Source organism: Cinclus cinclus, chromosome 7 (genome assembly GCF_963662255.1).
Source record: "Cinclus cinclus chromosome 7, bCinCin1.1, whole genome shotgun sequence".
NCBI lineage: Eukaryota > Metazoa > Chordata > Aves > Passeriformes > Cinclidae > Cinclus > Cinclus cinclus.
Genome location: NC_085052.1, coordinates 12,185,828 through 12,202,266, shown reverse-complemented (window position 1 = coordinate 12,202,266; position 16,439 = coordinate 12,185,828). Strand labels below are relative to the sequence as shown.

At 44.2% G+C, this 16,439-nt stretch overlaps 1 protein-coding gene across 1 annotated transcript in view; it reads left to right on the top strand.

Annotated features, from left to right (window-relative positions):
• Positions 1-307: 307 nt before the first annotated feature.
• Positions 308-16,439, top strand: part of NEURL1 (neuralized E3 ubiquitin protein ligase 1) — a 143,397-nt gene continuing 127,265 nt past the window's right edge. Inside the window, exon 1 of the mRNA XM_062496461.1 lies at positions 308-392. Within this exon, the coding sequence (XP_062352445.1) occupies positions 308-392 (85 nt within the window). The remainder of the gene's footprint in view (positions 393-16,439) is intronic.

Here is a 16,439-nt window from a genome sequence, read left to right as displayed (position 1 = left end):
AGCTGTGTCTCCATGGCGACGGGCGAGGCGGGGGGGCCGCGGTGCCGCCGCCCCGCCCCGCCGAGCCGAGCCGAGCCGAGCCGAACGACCGCGGAGCCGAGCCGAGCCGAGCCGAGCCGAGCTGGGCCGAGCCGAGCCTAGCTGAGCCAAGCCGCCTCGGAGCTGAGCTGGGCGGGGGGCTCGGCGGGCGGGACCGCGGCTCTCAGCGCTCTCGGAGCCGGCGTTGCCCTCCGCCCTCGCCGCTACAGCCCCCGGGGAGAGCGACCTTGCGCGGTGCCGCCCGGCCCGGCCCGGCTCGGATGCCGCCATGGGGAGCCGCTTCTCCAGCATCCCCGCGCTGCCCCGCGGCGGCCAGAGCCGCCTGCACCGCGCCCGTCACCACCGCCTCAAAGGTACGGCTCGGTCGGACCCCGGCCCCCCGAGCATCCCCCTCGACACGGGCACGAGCGCTATCCCGGGGCACCTGAAGCAGCCCGGAGCGGGATGGCTGCTCTGAACACCCCGGGATGGGATGGGCACCCAGGCAGGACACAAATTCTGGGTGCCGCAGGACCCCAGTTTGGGATTAGATCCCTAGGTACACAGAGCACCCTGAGTACGCCACGCCGGGCAGGCATCCCGGACACCTTGGGACAGGCTGTGCTCTCCGCGGTGGGATGGCTCCATGCCCGGCAGCCCGAGCCCTCTCGCGGTGTGAGCACCCCTGCTCTGCTCGCAGCGCTGTCACTTCCCCGGCAGTGCCCCATGGGTGGCTGATGAGTGCACGGGTCTTTCCAGGCAGAGGTATCCTAGAAAAGCAAAGGTCAATAATTCGGGGAGTAAGACCACCAGGAATCCCCGAGTGCTTACTGGTGAATGAAGGCTTTGCTTTGGTGTCTCTTCCGAGTGCTCCATGGGACTGTCAGTCCTGCTTGGAGGACGGCAGGGAGTATTTGGGGTTTCTTGTCAAGCTGATGTGGCTATTCTGTTCCTTATAAGGATGCTTTTCTGAACTCCTGGGTACCTGTTGGTACCAAATGGGATGGGGGTGACTTTTGTAATGTGGACAGGAGAGCCTGCCAAAGGTCTCCTCTATCTCTGCTCTTTTTTTACCACCTTTTGCTGTGACTTGTAGCAGAAAATAATATATCGTTCATGAATGCAATTTTCTCGGGTAGCTGTACACATACACTGTGTGTGTTCAGCACTACCGGTGCCTCTTCTCTAAGAAGCCAAAGAGCACTGGCTGATGGGGGTAGAGGATGTCACACATCTCTCTGTAAGCAGGAAATGAGGGAAGGTGCTGTTCTAATAGCCGTTTCAGATTATAACTTGTTGCAGCTTCCTCTGTGTGCTGCAGAATTTGCAGCCACCAGTTTAGAAAATAGAGATGCTGCTGTTCACCCTCATTTTTGCTGGGCTTTTGGATACTTCTTTGGCATGGTCTAGAGGAGTGGAAATGGTTAATGATGAGCTCGGCAACTGGTTGTTATACAGAAGGATTTTCTGATACTTGTGTTATTCTTCTGCTGAATCTCTCTGTCCCCTTTGTCTGTACTTGAATGATTTGGAGCAGTTTTGTGAACCGAGGGTGGTTTTATCATGGCTGTTTGTTTCAATGGCCATGCAAGGAGATGCTAGGAATGCTCATCACTCTGTCACGGATGAAGTCAGTGAGAAACTCAGACCAAGCAATGGAGGTGCTTCAAATTAGACTTGAAAGGAGGGGAATGCTGAATCCTAAACAGTAAACCATCATCCTCTATCAGTGCAAACATGAAGGCACACACAATGCTGTAGTTGTTGGTATGCAATTGTAAACTGCCAGGGAGGACTTGTCTCTTTAAGAATCATGCTGTCAGCTGGAAGTCTTTCTGGAACAACCTTAAGCAGATCAGAATTTATAAACTGAAGCCAGAAGGGACACTGCCACTTAATCCATTAACAGTGTCTTACATGAGATTTGGAGGATGCTCTGTATGAATCACCTGATGGGGGGGGGGGGGGGGGGGGCGGAGGGGAGCAGTGAATTGTGTGTTAATGGCACTTTGTTTCTATATTTCTTCCTTCAATTTACATTCTAATTAATTTTCTACTTGTGCTGAGACAGCAAGCAGAAATATTCTCAAGAATGTCATGCAACAGAGCATTGAAATAATTTTTATTTGGAAAAAAGAGTGAACAAGGCATTGCCTTTGTTGTAAAAACTAAGCAACTGCCAGGGACAATATGTGCCTTTTCTGTCTTTTTTTGAAACCAGACTGCCTCAGGTCCTACGTTTAAATACAGAATAAACAAGTCTGATTGCATTTGACAGGTTTCTATAAAATGGTCTCAAGGCATAGCAGTGAAAGTATGAATGTCACACAGTTTTGTTACATATCTGCCATTTAACATTTTGTAAAGTATATTTTAGTTGAAGGTCCCCAGTTGTTCTTCCTTCACTGTCTGGCTTAGTGTTAGGGATACTGAACTTTTATAAGTTGGCCACCATCTAATACTTTCTTACTCTGTGACAACCTCTTCCTAACCTAGTGCCACGGTGACTAGGACTCATTCTTGCTTAAGAAGAAGCTATGATTGCATTGTTTCCTGAGGTGGTTGATGGACTTTGAATTCAGTCCCTGTACCTTATAAGTTCATCTCACCTAAGTAACATCTCTGCATATGGTAAAGTTGTCACCCACTTGTGCTGGAAATTTGTATCTTTCTCTTAGTCCTGCTAAAAATGGTCACCTTTACTTACATAAATCTTCTGAAGACCGTGTGGTACTTTTGGTGGTGTTGAAGGCATAACACAGAGATCTCACAAAGACTGACACAACTGGCAGAATATTTGCTTTGCTTTAGATGGTTGTGCAAAAGGGGGCAAGCACACAACTTGATTCTCAGGCTTCAGCTGCAGTTTTAAAACCAGGTAACTGAAATAGGCAGATCTTTATGAAGGCACCTGCAAAACAAAACTGGAACCCCAGGCTGATGATTTTAAAATTGCTTTTGAGTAAGGTAATATTTTAAAATTTAATATGTCCAACTGTTTATAACAGCACTTCACATAACTTCACTAGGAACCACTAGACTCGAGCACTTTAGAATTACCTATTCCAAAGCAGGATGTCATATCTGGACTATGAATCCAGATTTTGGTGCCATAGTTGTGCCTACAGGCTTTGGCTGTTTTGGAGACAGTGAAAACTGAACTCCTCCAGGACTGCAGGTGATCTGATGTCACAGTCCTGATATGGCTGTTAACCTTGAAGTCCTGGCCAGTGATTGGAAGAAGGTTTTCACTTGGTGATATCGTGATGGGGAGGTTGAGGTGAGATTATTTTCAGAATTCCTGTGAGTATTTCCTTTCCCATAGCCCAAATGTAGTTTGTCAGGGGTGACAGAAGGTGATCCTTTGTGTACTTTCCTAATGCTGTTCAAAAGATTATGATTATCTGGTAGCAATCTCCTTAAGGATGCAGCCAGATAAACCCCAGGAAATTTTTGCTGTCCACCCTCTCTGAAATATGGTTTGTGATAACTATCAAACAAGGTGTGTATGGCTGTTCGGAGTGGAGCCAAATAGGAAAACTTCAGTTGTATCTAATCTGAATTCCGAGATGAAAAAGATCAGCCTTCTCATCAGTGGCTCTGTGAACTGTGTATTTACTTGTGTCAGGGCAGTCTGTGTTGAACTGTTCCAACCAAGGAGACTTCTATTATTTCTCAAGAGATGCATCCTCAGTTCAACCCGTCTCCCTCCCCCAAGGTTCTTCCAAGACAGTCTATTCAATCTCCTCTACTAACTATTTTTTCTAATCCTGGTGTAGCTCATTAAGCTCCCCTCCCTGACTAGTGTTACATCTTCCCAGTCTCTGGCTTTTGCATTCCTTCCTTGGGCGCTGCTCAATCTTGCTGGAAGTGTTTTAACTCTTTCTCCTGTGAGGTGTGGGCTGTGTGCCTTGTTTGGACTCCTGGTGTAGCTCCTAGATGTGCTTGTCCAGGATGCTAGAAATGAAGTTTTTCTAGTCCTTGTGTCAGAAGCGAAACACAGGACTTGTGTGCCATCTCCTGTGCTCCATGGACACGTAGCTCTTTATCCTCATTTGTCTTGTGTGCTCAGCTTCAAGAGGGCTTAGCCATTGCTGTAGACAGCAGATCAATATTACATTGTAAAAGCTAAGAAGTATTACTGTCTTCTCTCTTAAATCCTGTCCTCCAGCCTCCTACTTAGGTTTGGTATTCTCTCCTGAGCCTCTCTTGCCTTAAAGAGGGAGTGGATGCAAGCAGGATTTCTTCCTGTTGGTTTTCTCATAGGTCAATGCACCTATGATATTTATGCAAAAGAATGCATGTGCAGTATTACAGAAACAGCCCCAGCTGTCAGGGATCCTCTTTTCAGCAGTGCTGATTACTCATGGGTTCTTCTTTTTTAATTTGTGTTACAGTGGCATCCGGAGGCTCCCATCAAGGTCTTAGTCATGGTGTGCTGGGTGCTCCTGTGGTTGCCTTATTGCTCATTCATCCAGATAGCTTTTACTCACGGGTCTGGGTGATGTCTGTAGGATGATTTGGGGTTTATACCTTCAGAGTATCATATGAAGCAGTCTAGCACCTCAACAAAACATTTCTCAGTCCTTTCTTTTGCTGGGACACCTGCAGTCAGAGTCAGCAGTGGTTTGCTGAAGAGTGTCATCACTTCTCTAGCTGCAGCCCCCAGACTGGCAGACTGTTGTGCAGTCCTTGACCAAGAGGGCAGATACTTTCCTGCTTTCCCTCACCCATGGTGGGTACCAGTCAGGATTACACAGTGTTTGCCTGCATTTCTGCAGCTGCTGTTCCAAACATTATATCCCACTGACACATAAACATGTCAGACTTTTTCCCCATTTCACTGGTGCTTTATGAGCTTCTGAAATACACATAGAAGATAATAATCTGGCTGGTGTAGGCATTTCAATAATTGTGTATTGTTGAAATACTGTCCTGCTGCCAGCTCCATTTTGTGCACTCACTAGATATAACTAAGGGGGGAGTAAAAGTTTATGAGCAGCTGTTGCTCATAGGGTTTAGAAGTTGGGGTGCATCACAAGCATTTTTAGGCATCACAAGCAGTGCACTGGGGGGATACCAACAGTGATACTGTGAGATAACCTCAGCTCCTATTGCTGTCATAATTGGTTCTTCTTTGAAGTATTATATTATTTTCTTCCAGCCTTACAGGGTCAGAAGTTTCATCATTCAAGGCTTTGAAGGATGCCTCCTGCTTCCTGCCCTTCTGCTTTCACTCTGTCCTGGGTGTGCTTGTCAGTGTGTCTGACCTGTCCGTGTGTCGGGGTTGCGGGTATAAAGTTTATTCTGCCTGAGGTTGTCAGGTTTGTATGACCTTCTCCCAGGTACTAGATTTTTTCCCAAGATACTGATTTGATTTATTGCATTTAAACTGCCTAAAATTGCTCAGTGTTTCAAACACAGCAGTTTATTGATCTTACTTTTCCTTTCCTATTTTCTGTTTCATAAGGTGCTGAAGCCTGTTGGTGAAGGAGGTACTGCTGCTGCTTTTCACAAATTTCCCAGGAAATCATGTGGTTTCTTGCTCATGGGTGGTTCTCTGTATTTCTCAGTGCAAAAAAGTCTACTTTTGAAAACCAGTAGGAACCAAAACATCAGTTGGATGATTTAGCTAAAAATATTAGTGCCAGGTTAAGTAATTAAATAAAGCAAATTAAATACTAGAAATTATAAGGGAATCCAAAGAGAGGAAAATAGAGGCCATTAATAGATTGTTGTGTAAATGTGTATATTATGTGTAGTTCTGGTTCTTCCCATTCCAAAATTTCAGGAAAGATACAGAAGAACTGGAAAAGATTCAGAGGTGAGCAACAAGGATGGTCATAAGTCTGGATTAATTTCATATTAGGAATTATTGAATAAACTAGGACTCTTGTCTCTGGAAAAAGGGACAGCTAGAATGGAAATGACTGGCAAGTAAAGAAGGGGCAGAACTTCACCGTTCCCTGTCTCTTCCAGTACAAGAATTAGGAGGACATCAAATGAATAAAAGGGGACTGTAGCCATCTGCAGTAGGTAGTTGCTCAGTAGAGCTCATTATTGGTGGATGCTATGGATGCTAAAAAGGGCCCACTTTTAAGAGAGATTGGAGGAAGTAATGAAAGAGGAATCCTTTGAAGTTTTTGACAGACAAAGACCACACATTTGCCCTTCTCGTTTTGAGTTCCCAAGGGCATCTTCCTAAGGCTACCTGTGTTTAGCTGATAAGGATAGTGTTGAAATGAGAACTTAAAACTTCAGTGAAAGGTGCAGCTGGGTTGTTCAGACATTGCAGTGGTAGATGGAGGGATAGAGCCTGCTCTGGTGTTGGCTGGTTTCTAGCTGGATCCATCCTTTTATCATAAGCATCCCTATCTGGTTGTTTACAGGGTGGTTCATTGCCATTTCAGTGTCAAAGTCTTACACAGAACATGCAGGCTTTATTTGGGAGGCAGAAGAGACTGTAACTGTGTCCCTGTACAAGCTTTCTTGGATGTGATTTTGACAAATACAGTTGCTTTTCCATTTGTGGGCTCTTGTTGTGTATGAGAAAGCAGGCTCTCTCTGCATATAGTGACCTCCTAATGACAGAAACCCAAGTAGCCCCTACTTCATTTTGTTTCCTACACTGTTGAAGTAGCAGGTTTTGTGGATATTCCCATATCTGGGAAGATTTCTAATACAGCGGCTTGGAAGATTTCCAATTTGGCAGCTGTTCTTACCTACTGCTGCTAGGATAATTGCAGGAGCCAGCTACTTCTTCATCACTCAAATTGTTGCCCGCGGCAAGTACATAAGTACACATTGTTTTATTTACAGTGTGTACCTTCAGGGTGGCTACTTATTTCAAGCTGGGGATCCACATGTGCTCTGACTTGGTCTGCCTTGAAATTTTAGGACATCTGATGAATCCAGTTCTGAGCTGTGTCAAGGAGTGGGATCCACAATACTTGTGTTTCAGGATTGTCTTAATCTAGAAATGGTTGATCTGTGATTAACCTTAATCACAGCAGTGTGCAGGTGCTCGGTGCTGTGCTGTGAGCTGCCAAATCCCCAAGTAGTTTCTCACTTTAATCACAGCAGTGTGCAAGTGCTCACTTTTGTGCCACAAATACTACAGCAGTTTTGGGGGTGAGAGCTGAATTTTAACTGAAAGTTAGGGTCTAACAGTGGTTAAAACTTTTGTTGTGAGTGTGATGTATCCATGAACCTAGGCTACCTTTTGGCCTGCTTAACCAGGGCATTGCTAAGCTGAGTAGCTGGAGAGGAGGGCAGACACTTGGATACTAACCCATACCAAGATCTGGGTTGCTGCAAAACCCTGGTTAAAACTGAGGTGGGGGTAGGTTTTCATCTCCATTTGTTGATGGGGTGCACGAGATGGTGAAAGCGTGTTGCTGTAAGGTGCTAGTTCATGTTTACACTATCAGTTATTTGGCCTTTCAAGTACAGGATTAAAATAGGATTTTGTTTTAAAATTATAGGGCAGAGGATGCCATGGTAGTATTATGTTTATACAATCCTCCATTAGTCCAGCTCAGCTCAACTTTTTTCTGAAGCATAGGGAAGGAATCTCAGCTCTCAGAAAACTGTCAGGTTAAACTGTAAGGGATTTTTTATGCAAAATTTTGAAAAGTAAATATTAATAGTTCTTTGCCAGCCTCAGAGATAAAATTCCATGGCAGATTTTTTCATTTTAAAAAACCCACGTGATGTAAACTTCAAAAAAAAAAAGATTTTAGTAAAAATTTATTCTAAACTACAAACATCACTTGTGGAGTCTCCCTCCTCTGTTGTTCCTTCATATTCAGTATATGAGTTTCACACTGATAACACTGACACTTTCCAGATGTTCCTGCATGGGTGTAGGCACAGATTTCCTATTGACTTAATCTCATAATTTATATGATATGACCACAACACATCCTATCTCTAGCGTCAGTGCTTGGGAAGATCTATTCATCAAAGCAGTGACTGGGGTGCTTTGTAGCTAACTGGTGCCGCTGGCAGTAACTAGCAGTGGGCTAGGCTTCTGAAGAGACAAAGGACAGATAAGGCAAGCAGATCTAGATATAGAGCTTATTTACCATCCAGGTTCCATATTTTCATCAGAAGGTTAGTTCAGGTGATACCTCTTTAATATAGCATTAATTGTGTTGGTATAACTCATTATTTCTTTGATTTGGTTAAATGGTGCCATCGTGTTTCTAAATATCTTGCAAGATCATTTTTGTCTGATTAATGCCTATTTTTTATACTTAACAAGTATTTACTAGGCAGGAATGGAAGAGATGGTTTCCCATAGAAATATTGAGTCACTGTAGAAGACAGGACACAAATAACTGTAAATGTTGCAAACAGAATCTGTTTCTTATGTGAGTGAGTCACTTCAATAGATGTGACAGAAAATGGAAAAGACAAAATGTTCCTCACTAATTGATTATGTTCATCAAATTCAGAAAGAGGATAAGTAGTTGAAATTTACTTCCTTTGTTAAAAATGTAATAGAAACATAACAAAGGACCTGGGTTACCTCTGATGTTAGTGCTGGATTTCTACATTCCTGCTCCCATTTCTGTATATCATTTAATGTTCCTGTTTTAATGGTATGACCCCTCAATCACATCCCTAACAAGCAGGAGATAAAATAAAGGTGCAAAAAGTTATCCCTAATTAAAACCTTTGGGTTTTTTTTTTTTTACAAGGTTTAGAATTGAGATGCTAAGAGATAAGTGCTGACAGATGAGAACTTTGCTCCTCTGCTTGAAATCTGCCTTACATTAGCTGTGTAAGGAAGTTCTTACCATCTGCTGGGTGGAGATCATCTGGTACTCTGCATTTCCTCTGGATACTTCTCAGGTTCTACACGTTGTGTACTGGAGGGCTTAGCAGAGAGGTGAAAAAGTAGTTCAGGTTTCAAGCAGAGCAATTGTGCAGGTGGGACCTGTAGCAGTGAATGCAGTGAGCTCTGGCTGCTCTTGCCCATGCAGAGTGTGTTTGGTGGCTGAGCAGACACTGTCAGTCTCCTGTTGTCAGTTCAACATGAAGCCCAGGAGGAGAAATTACAGATTGATGGGTGGGAATGATGACTGAGGGTGAACCCCGGTTTGGAAATGTTAATGCTACATCCATTATTAATAACCTCACTGCAAAAGAAAAAATGCTTTGCTGCAAATGAAGCTGTGACACAGAGAAGTAGCAGGCAAAATTAAACTTTTATTCTTGCCGTGGTCTTACAATAAAGGTTTTGTGATACACATCCAGCAATGCTGCTATAAATAGTGTCGTTATCTAATCTTCCAGCTCAGTGTATGACAGAAGATTACAAGTAAGAAAACAGTTCAGTGTAGCTTTTAGCTGTTTCCCACTGGTTCCCTTGCTCCTGCTGGAGCATTATTACTGTGTCCCTTGTAATTCATATGGAGACAACATTATTCAGAAGTACAGAATGTCACCAGGAGGAGGAGAGTTCAGAGAAAACCCAGAAGATTTATGGCATAGTTTAGATAAGGCCATGGAAGAACTGACATGAGGGGAGTAATGACAATTTGCAGTCCAGCAGCATTTCTGAGGGGGTGCTGAGAACTTCTTCATGCCAGCTCCATCGGGTCAGATACAGAGCAGAGCATGCTTTAATAAGGTGTTCTACACGCTTGATTGCAGAGGGAACCCTTTTGCTAATAAATAATCCAGGCACACCCAGCTCTGGCCACACTGGTCTTGGACCTGATCCAAAACCAACAGAAAGTCCTTAGAAAATTTCACAGAGGCGCAGTTAGCAGAGAGAAACCTCTTTTTCCTTTTGATCTTATTTCTCTTGGGAGAAGGAGGAGCTGGTTGGTAGACAGGGAGGTTCCTTTCCTCCCCTCTCTGTGCCTTGCTGGTAATGCAAGTCTTAATTTCTGACCCTTCCTTGGAGATTCCCCTGGCCTGTTTCACATGGCTCATCTGAAGCCACTGATGAGCACTGGGTCCTGGGAAAGCTCCCCTGCAGCAGAAAGAACCTTCTTCATTCTGTGTGTGTGGACACAAACAACCCTGTCCTACAGAGGACTGAAGGTCACTTTCTGAACTGCCATGGAGTTTTCTTGAGTGACCATAGGAGGAGGCATGAGGCAGTATGGCTGTTGTAGATCTGGAGCCCCATGCAACTTGAACCATCCTCTTTTTTCTGTTTGAGAGGATTTAGGAAGACTTTGAGTGATTTTTCAGACCCCAGCACAGCTCATGTGCTGCAGGGTGTCTTTCCCACCATGTGCCTTGGAGGAAGCTCTCCACCAGCACTTATCCAGCCAGTGGAGCATGGTGGTGGGCACAGGTGTTCTACAGCCATGGGCAACTGCAGAAGTCTTCTTCTGTGCCTTCATCACTCCTTCTCATGGACGGGCTAAAGCAAGCATAACACTTGAGGAACTGAACTTCACCACAGCTGTTGCAGGGAGGGAGGAAAGAGCTTGTGTCATCCCCTCATCCTGAAATAGGCTGACCTGTAGCCTGGTACTGCTAGGAAATTCTTTACCAGTCCAGATTCTGGTATTCCATCTTAAATTCCCAGGCATAAAGAATTACAAGTGCTGGCAGGTGAAATGCTGGACATGGTCTTTCTTGTGCTGTAGCCTGTTCAGCAGGAAGGAGTTACCTTCTCGTGATTAGATTCTCTAGGCAGATCAAATTTGCTGTTGGAACAGAGATTTTATATATAGTAAAATGCTCCCAGGTGTGCTTTTTAGTAGTGCTTCTGGGCTAAAACAAGGATTTATTAATAAGAGGCACCCAAGCCATATTATGCACTGCCCCAGAGCTGGAACAGGGTGCTTTTGCTCTGATTCAGGGAGCTGATTGAATTCAGTGACAGATGCCAAGTACTTCTGTCCTTGTCTATCTTTTAAATTTGAAAGTGTTAAAAGCAAGAGTTATTTTTGGAATAAACATATTAAATAGTGATGGAGAGCTCCATCTCAGTGTTGGGATTGTATTTTACTGTTACATGTTGTTGACCAAAATGTACTGCTCAGACCATCAGAACAGAAAATTGTGGGGATAATACATTGGTCTAGATTTGCATCAGAATACTGGATCTCAGAGAGCCCAGTGGCTTTGCTTGTGACATTGCTTGGTATCATGAAGAACACAGTAAAATTATATTTATTATATATTTACAATAAATACAATACATTGTCACACAATTGTAATATTTCTGGTAAAGTTCCAGAGAGCTGTCCATATTTCTACATTAATATATGTGTGTGTGCAGGGGGGCTATTTGAATTTCATTATTTTTTATTGTATTGTCAAATGTCCAAACTCTAGAGAAGCTGTTAATTGCCTTGGAAACCATTGCCATCCTACCTCTTGGTTGCTCACTCTCCCTCCTACCAGTACTCTTTTGAGCTTCTATAGTTAATTTATTCTGTAACATCACCTAAAATAGCCCCTGGACTTTATTTTTGTTTATAGCTAGTCATGTATAGTTTAAAATTATTTCTATTTTATTGTCATCTCCATAATGAGTATTTTGCCATTTTATTTAGGGTAAAACAAGTAATTTTTATTTAGCTGTTTAATCTTTCCATGGGCCATCTTGAAGCCCTTGAATGGTGACTCTTTACAGCTGAACCAAGGCTCAGGGTGAGGATGAACAGCTGACCTATAAACTCCAGGCAAGTTGTCACATTTCCAGTGCCTCTGAGCCATCTTGTGCCTCAAAAATTAATGCTGCTTACAAATTGACTTCTGCCGTGTTCCATCAAATGCTAAGATGCTGTAATTATTTATGACAGTTAAAATCTCCTGATGCATTCAAATAAAAGCCAAACATATAGGGAAAACATGTCCTGTGGAGGAAGGTTGCAGCATGAAAGATGACTTGTTTTGACTGCAGGTCACATTGAGGGCCAAGCTTAAAATACATGTAAGAGATGGAGACTAAGATGTGCTAGATTTTTAGGGGAAACTCCATTGCTGTTGTCATTGGACTATTTTCAGGTGTTTGGATGAGTGAATGACCCAAATATAGTTTAAGCCTGTGACTATTCCATTTTAATAGCAAGGCAAATACAGTAGGTGAAGGCTAAGAGCACTGCATCTAATTTAGCAGTGTTGCTTTAGCAACATCGTGCAGGATGCAAATAGTCTCCTTGGTAACACTTCCTAAGTGTCATTAGATGGGCCATGGTTATAAACACGGAAGCAAATCAGAAGGAGAGACATGCTCTTGTGCTGTGCCTTTTTATAGCCCCAGACATCACGATTAGCAGGATGGCAAGAGGAGAGAGGAAAGCTGTCCTGGGGCTCGGAGCGCTTGTGAGCGTTTGTATGTTGTGGTTTGGAAAGCCACACCAATGGTCATGGGGTTTGCTGACTTGGTTTAAATAAAAACCTTTAAATAAAGGGAGGTGGTTGATCCTGCCCTGCCCAGTTGTCACAGACATATTAAATGTCTTCATGCCTCTCCAGCAGATGTAGATTGCAGATGTTAACACTTCCCCCCTCTAACGGCACGTTTGAGACTTGGTGAGTTTTGAATCTACAGGTTGAGAAGGAGAGAGGAAAGGAGACCCCAGAGCTCAGTGTGAGTGTGACTCTCCCATGCTCACCCTGGAAAGAATGTGGAGGTTCAGGTGGTGGTGAAGAATCTGCTTCTGGGCTGGGATTAAGTACAGCATCTGCTCCCCTTCTGCTGATTTTGCCAGTGGATTACCTCTCCAGAACTAGATTTGGCTTTCTCTGTTGAATTCCAAAGACCCTTTCCTAGGGGTCAGCAACAGAGTAGAGATGAAAGTGAGAAATGGGGGTTAATTAGTGCTCAAAACCAGGGCAGCTGCTTCTCCTGTTGGTCTTGCCATATAGAAAAGGGTCATGAATTGAGGTAGAATCCCACTGGTCGGTGCCTGAGGAACTCATCCAAGGAATGTGAATGCCTGATGATGTCAACTGGAGCACATGAAAGACAGTAGAAGAAGCCAAGTCCACAAGAGCATCAAAACAGGTTTATTCTGGTTTGGGATGAAAGTCTGAAAGACCAGATGGTTTATTTTCTCATGAACTTGACCCTGTGTTAGTAGAGGCAGACAACTGGTAGATTTTTGCATTTTTTTGGAAAGCCTCTGAACCGAAGCTAAACCAGACCATTTCTGCAAAACCCCTCCTGATCTGTAACCTTCAGGTCCACCCACAAATCCATGGACTGGAGACTGGCCAGTCCAAGCAACCTCTTTTCATTTCAGTGGTGTGTAGCATTTTGCAATTTAGATACATGGCAAAAGACCTGCTGCAATTTTCCCCATTCTAATAGAAAAAGGAATTCAAATATTAGTAGTCTCTTTTCACAAGGAATACTCAGAATAAGCAGAACAACCGTCCCCCACAGCCTTTTTTTTTGCTCCCTAATCCTCTTGGAATGTATCCATCTTTGTATCACTCATATCTCCTGCTCTCTGTTGTAAATGTCAATGCTAATTAACGAGACCTTGGCCCTCTGTGTAGCTGAGTAACAACCCCAGGTTTGTTTGTGAGATGGGTGCCCTTCCATCTCCCCAGGGGATGGCACTGGGGCTGTTGGCCCTGTGTGTGACAAGCTGCAAGATGCAAAGCCTGATACACCTCTCCACCTCTGTAGTGTCGCAGGTGAAGCCCTCCTGAAGATGGGTGAGAGAAGTGTTTCCTAAACCCTTTAGAGATTAAAATTAAATTTATGGGGTCCCCTTACTGAACTGCCTGCATCCCACGGATGTAGGCACCCATGGATGGATCTCATCCCATCCCATGTCATCCCATCCCTATGCTGGGCTTCTGAGACCCTAGTGGAAACACTTGTGAGTTTTCTGCTTTGAGAAGGAAACACTGGAGTCACTGGCCCACAGGATGCTATTCTAGTCCTAAGGCAAACAGCGTTCATGCAGTGGATCCTGGGACTGATGTGAAGGTGAAGTTTGGCTCTGCATACAAATTGTTCTGCAACAGAGGATCTGAGTAGCTGTTCCTCACCACCATGGTCTGTGGCTTAGTAGGACATGAGAATTTGGACAGATGACTCTGCTAAATTGTAGCTCAGCTCTCAACCTGCCCTTCCCTCTGCTCTATGCAGAATAGAGCATTTTTCTCCAGGACAACTGTAGTCGTGCCACATGTCATTTGGAATCCTTAATTGTTTGTAAGGCATAGTGTTTTAAACCAGTTTGGGATAGGAAAATTCTTTCTGTTGCAGAGAGAAGGGTTATAGCTCATGCTTCCTGGTGAGAATCAAAGGCAGGAGGGGTAAGTTTTTTTATGCATGCCCTCTCATGGCACTTCAAGTCTGTGAGTAAAAATGTATGGGGGGCAAGAACAGACCTAAAGCCTCTCCTTGTCATTGCATAACACGTGTCTCTATGGCCCTTCACTGAGCTCTGTTTTTGCAAAGCCAAACATTATACTCTCTGTGATGATTTAGAGCTGATTCTAACTTGGTCTGGCTGGAGAACTGAGTGGCATTTTGTACCCAAAGCCACCATAAAAATACAGAACACCATATGGGACATTAGCACTTTCTTGTTGGTCGCAGCCCAGGGTGGAGTTGAGCTGAGACTCAGTTTCCATGACAGGTAGGACCACAGCAGCTCAGCCAGGTGTGTGCAGTCCTTTTTCAGCTGTGGGGTTCTCAGCTGGGTACACTGGTCTTGTCCATCCCCTGCATGGTTGCTGCAGCCACACTGCAGCCTTGCTGTGAGCCAGCTCAGACATTTCTGCACATGCACCACAATCTTATCCTGAACAGCACCTCTGCACAAGGCTGGCTCCTTGCCCATTAGGCAGAAGGAGTGATGCTTTTGTATTCCCTGCCCTGCCTTTTTGTGTTCCCTGCAGCACCTGGGTTTTCCTTGGAGATCTCCTATTCACACATGGAGCTTGCCTCTGTTCCTGGGGCTGATGTGATTGCAGTGTCCCACAGTGAGGCTGTGAGCCAGAAATCCCCCAGTCTCACCTCGTGCACCTGAGTCCAGAGGGCTCATGCCATTGTACAATTGCAAACTTCCTCAAATCAGTGTTTCAATACAAACGAGGCAGTTCTGGCTTTTCTGAGACTTTGTGAAGACTTTTTTTTTTTTTTTTTTTTTTGTGTTCATAGTGGCAATCAGGAGTTCCACACCTAGTTGTGGCTTCCTAACCTTCAAGGAAATCCCTTATTTTCTCTCTGTCAGTTGATGCTGATGTTTTTCCATGCAGCCTTGATTAGAGGCAGGGGAGCAGGGATCACGCTGTGGCTCTGATGAGGGATGCTCAGTCCCATTGGGGCAGTGACAGACATTGCTGTCCAGCTCCTCACCTACACTGCTCCTGTCCACTGTGCACTGGCTGCCCTGTGTCTGCCAGCCAGGCTCCCCCAGGCAGCCACAAAGGGCCAGAAGTGCTCCTTGCCCACCTCTTGGTAAAGGGGGGTGGTCTGTAGATGAGGACTGAAGTGTGTCCCCGTAGCAGGATGGCATCCCAGTGCTCAATCCAGCCAAGAGACTCTTCTCTCTAACCCACCTGTCCCAAATCTGGCTCTTGCTTTGCTGTCTGTTTCTGTTAAAATGCTTCTTTTTGATTTTCTTAATAAAAAATTAGAACAGATCACTTCCAAGAATCCTTCCCAAGTAGCTGGTGCAGCCACAGGGCAGCTCTCCCTTGGACACAGAAGTCTCTCATTCAGTAGTCACCTCTGAGGACAGCTGACTTTTGGCCACTTCTCTGCTTGCTCAGATAGGGGAGTTCTCTGTTACTTGCCAGGCACTTCTCTGCAGCTGGGAGCTGCTTTCACAGCATGCAGTGACCTGCCCTGTCTTGGACTGTCACCCTTCTCTGTTATTTTTAAATTTTTAGTGGCCTTTCTTGTGCAATAACATCAATTATTTTTTTATTTGATAAGCATCTTCTTAGCAGAATATTAATGCATATAATTAAGATAGTATTTGGCTCTTGAATCACACTGTTCATCCTGAAATTGTCTTAATTATGCAGCTGCTCCTCTAGAATGAAGCCCTCTTTGTTTAAAAGCTTAAATATGGAAAAAGGGACAAAATTTCTTCCTCCAAGGAGAAAACCTCCATTTTAAATTTCTGGCTATGTTAGAATCAGTGGCTTCTTGACTTCTCTATTTTAAGGAAGGTGAGAAATCAAGGGATTAATAATGCTGATTTTTGTTTTAATCCTCTACTTGGAGTAAACCATAAATTCTCTTGATTTATTTTGTGGTGGTTTTTTTTTCTCTCTCTCCCCTTTTAAATTTTTTTTTCTGCATTATTTAGGGTAAAAAAGCTTGAGGATCTTGCATTCTTTGAGTTGATTCACATGTGGTTCCTCTGGTTTTTCATTCTCTGACATTTGGGAACTCAGGCACCCCTAACAGCCAGATGAAATCTATCAGATAAGGCACCTGCTTTTCACCAGCTTCCAGTTTATGA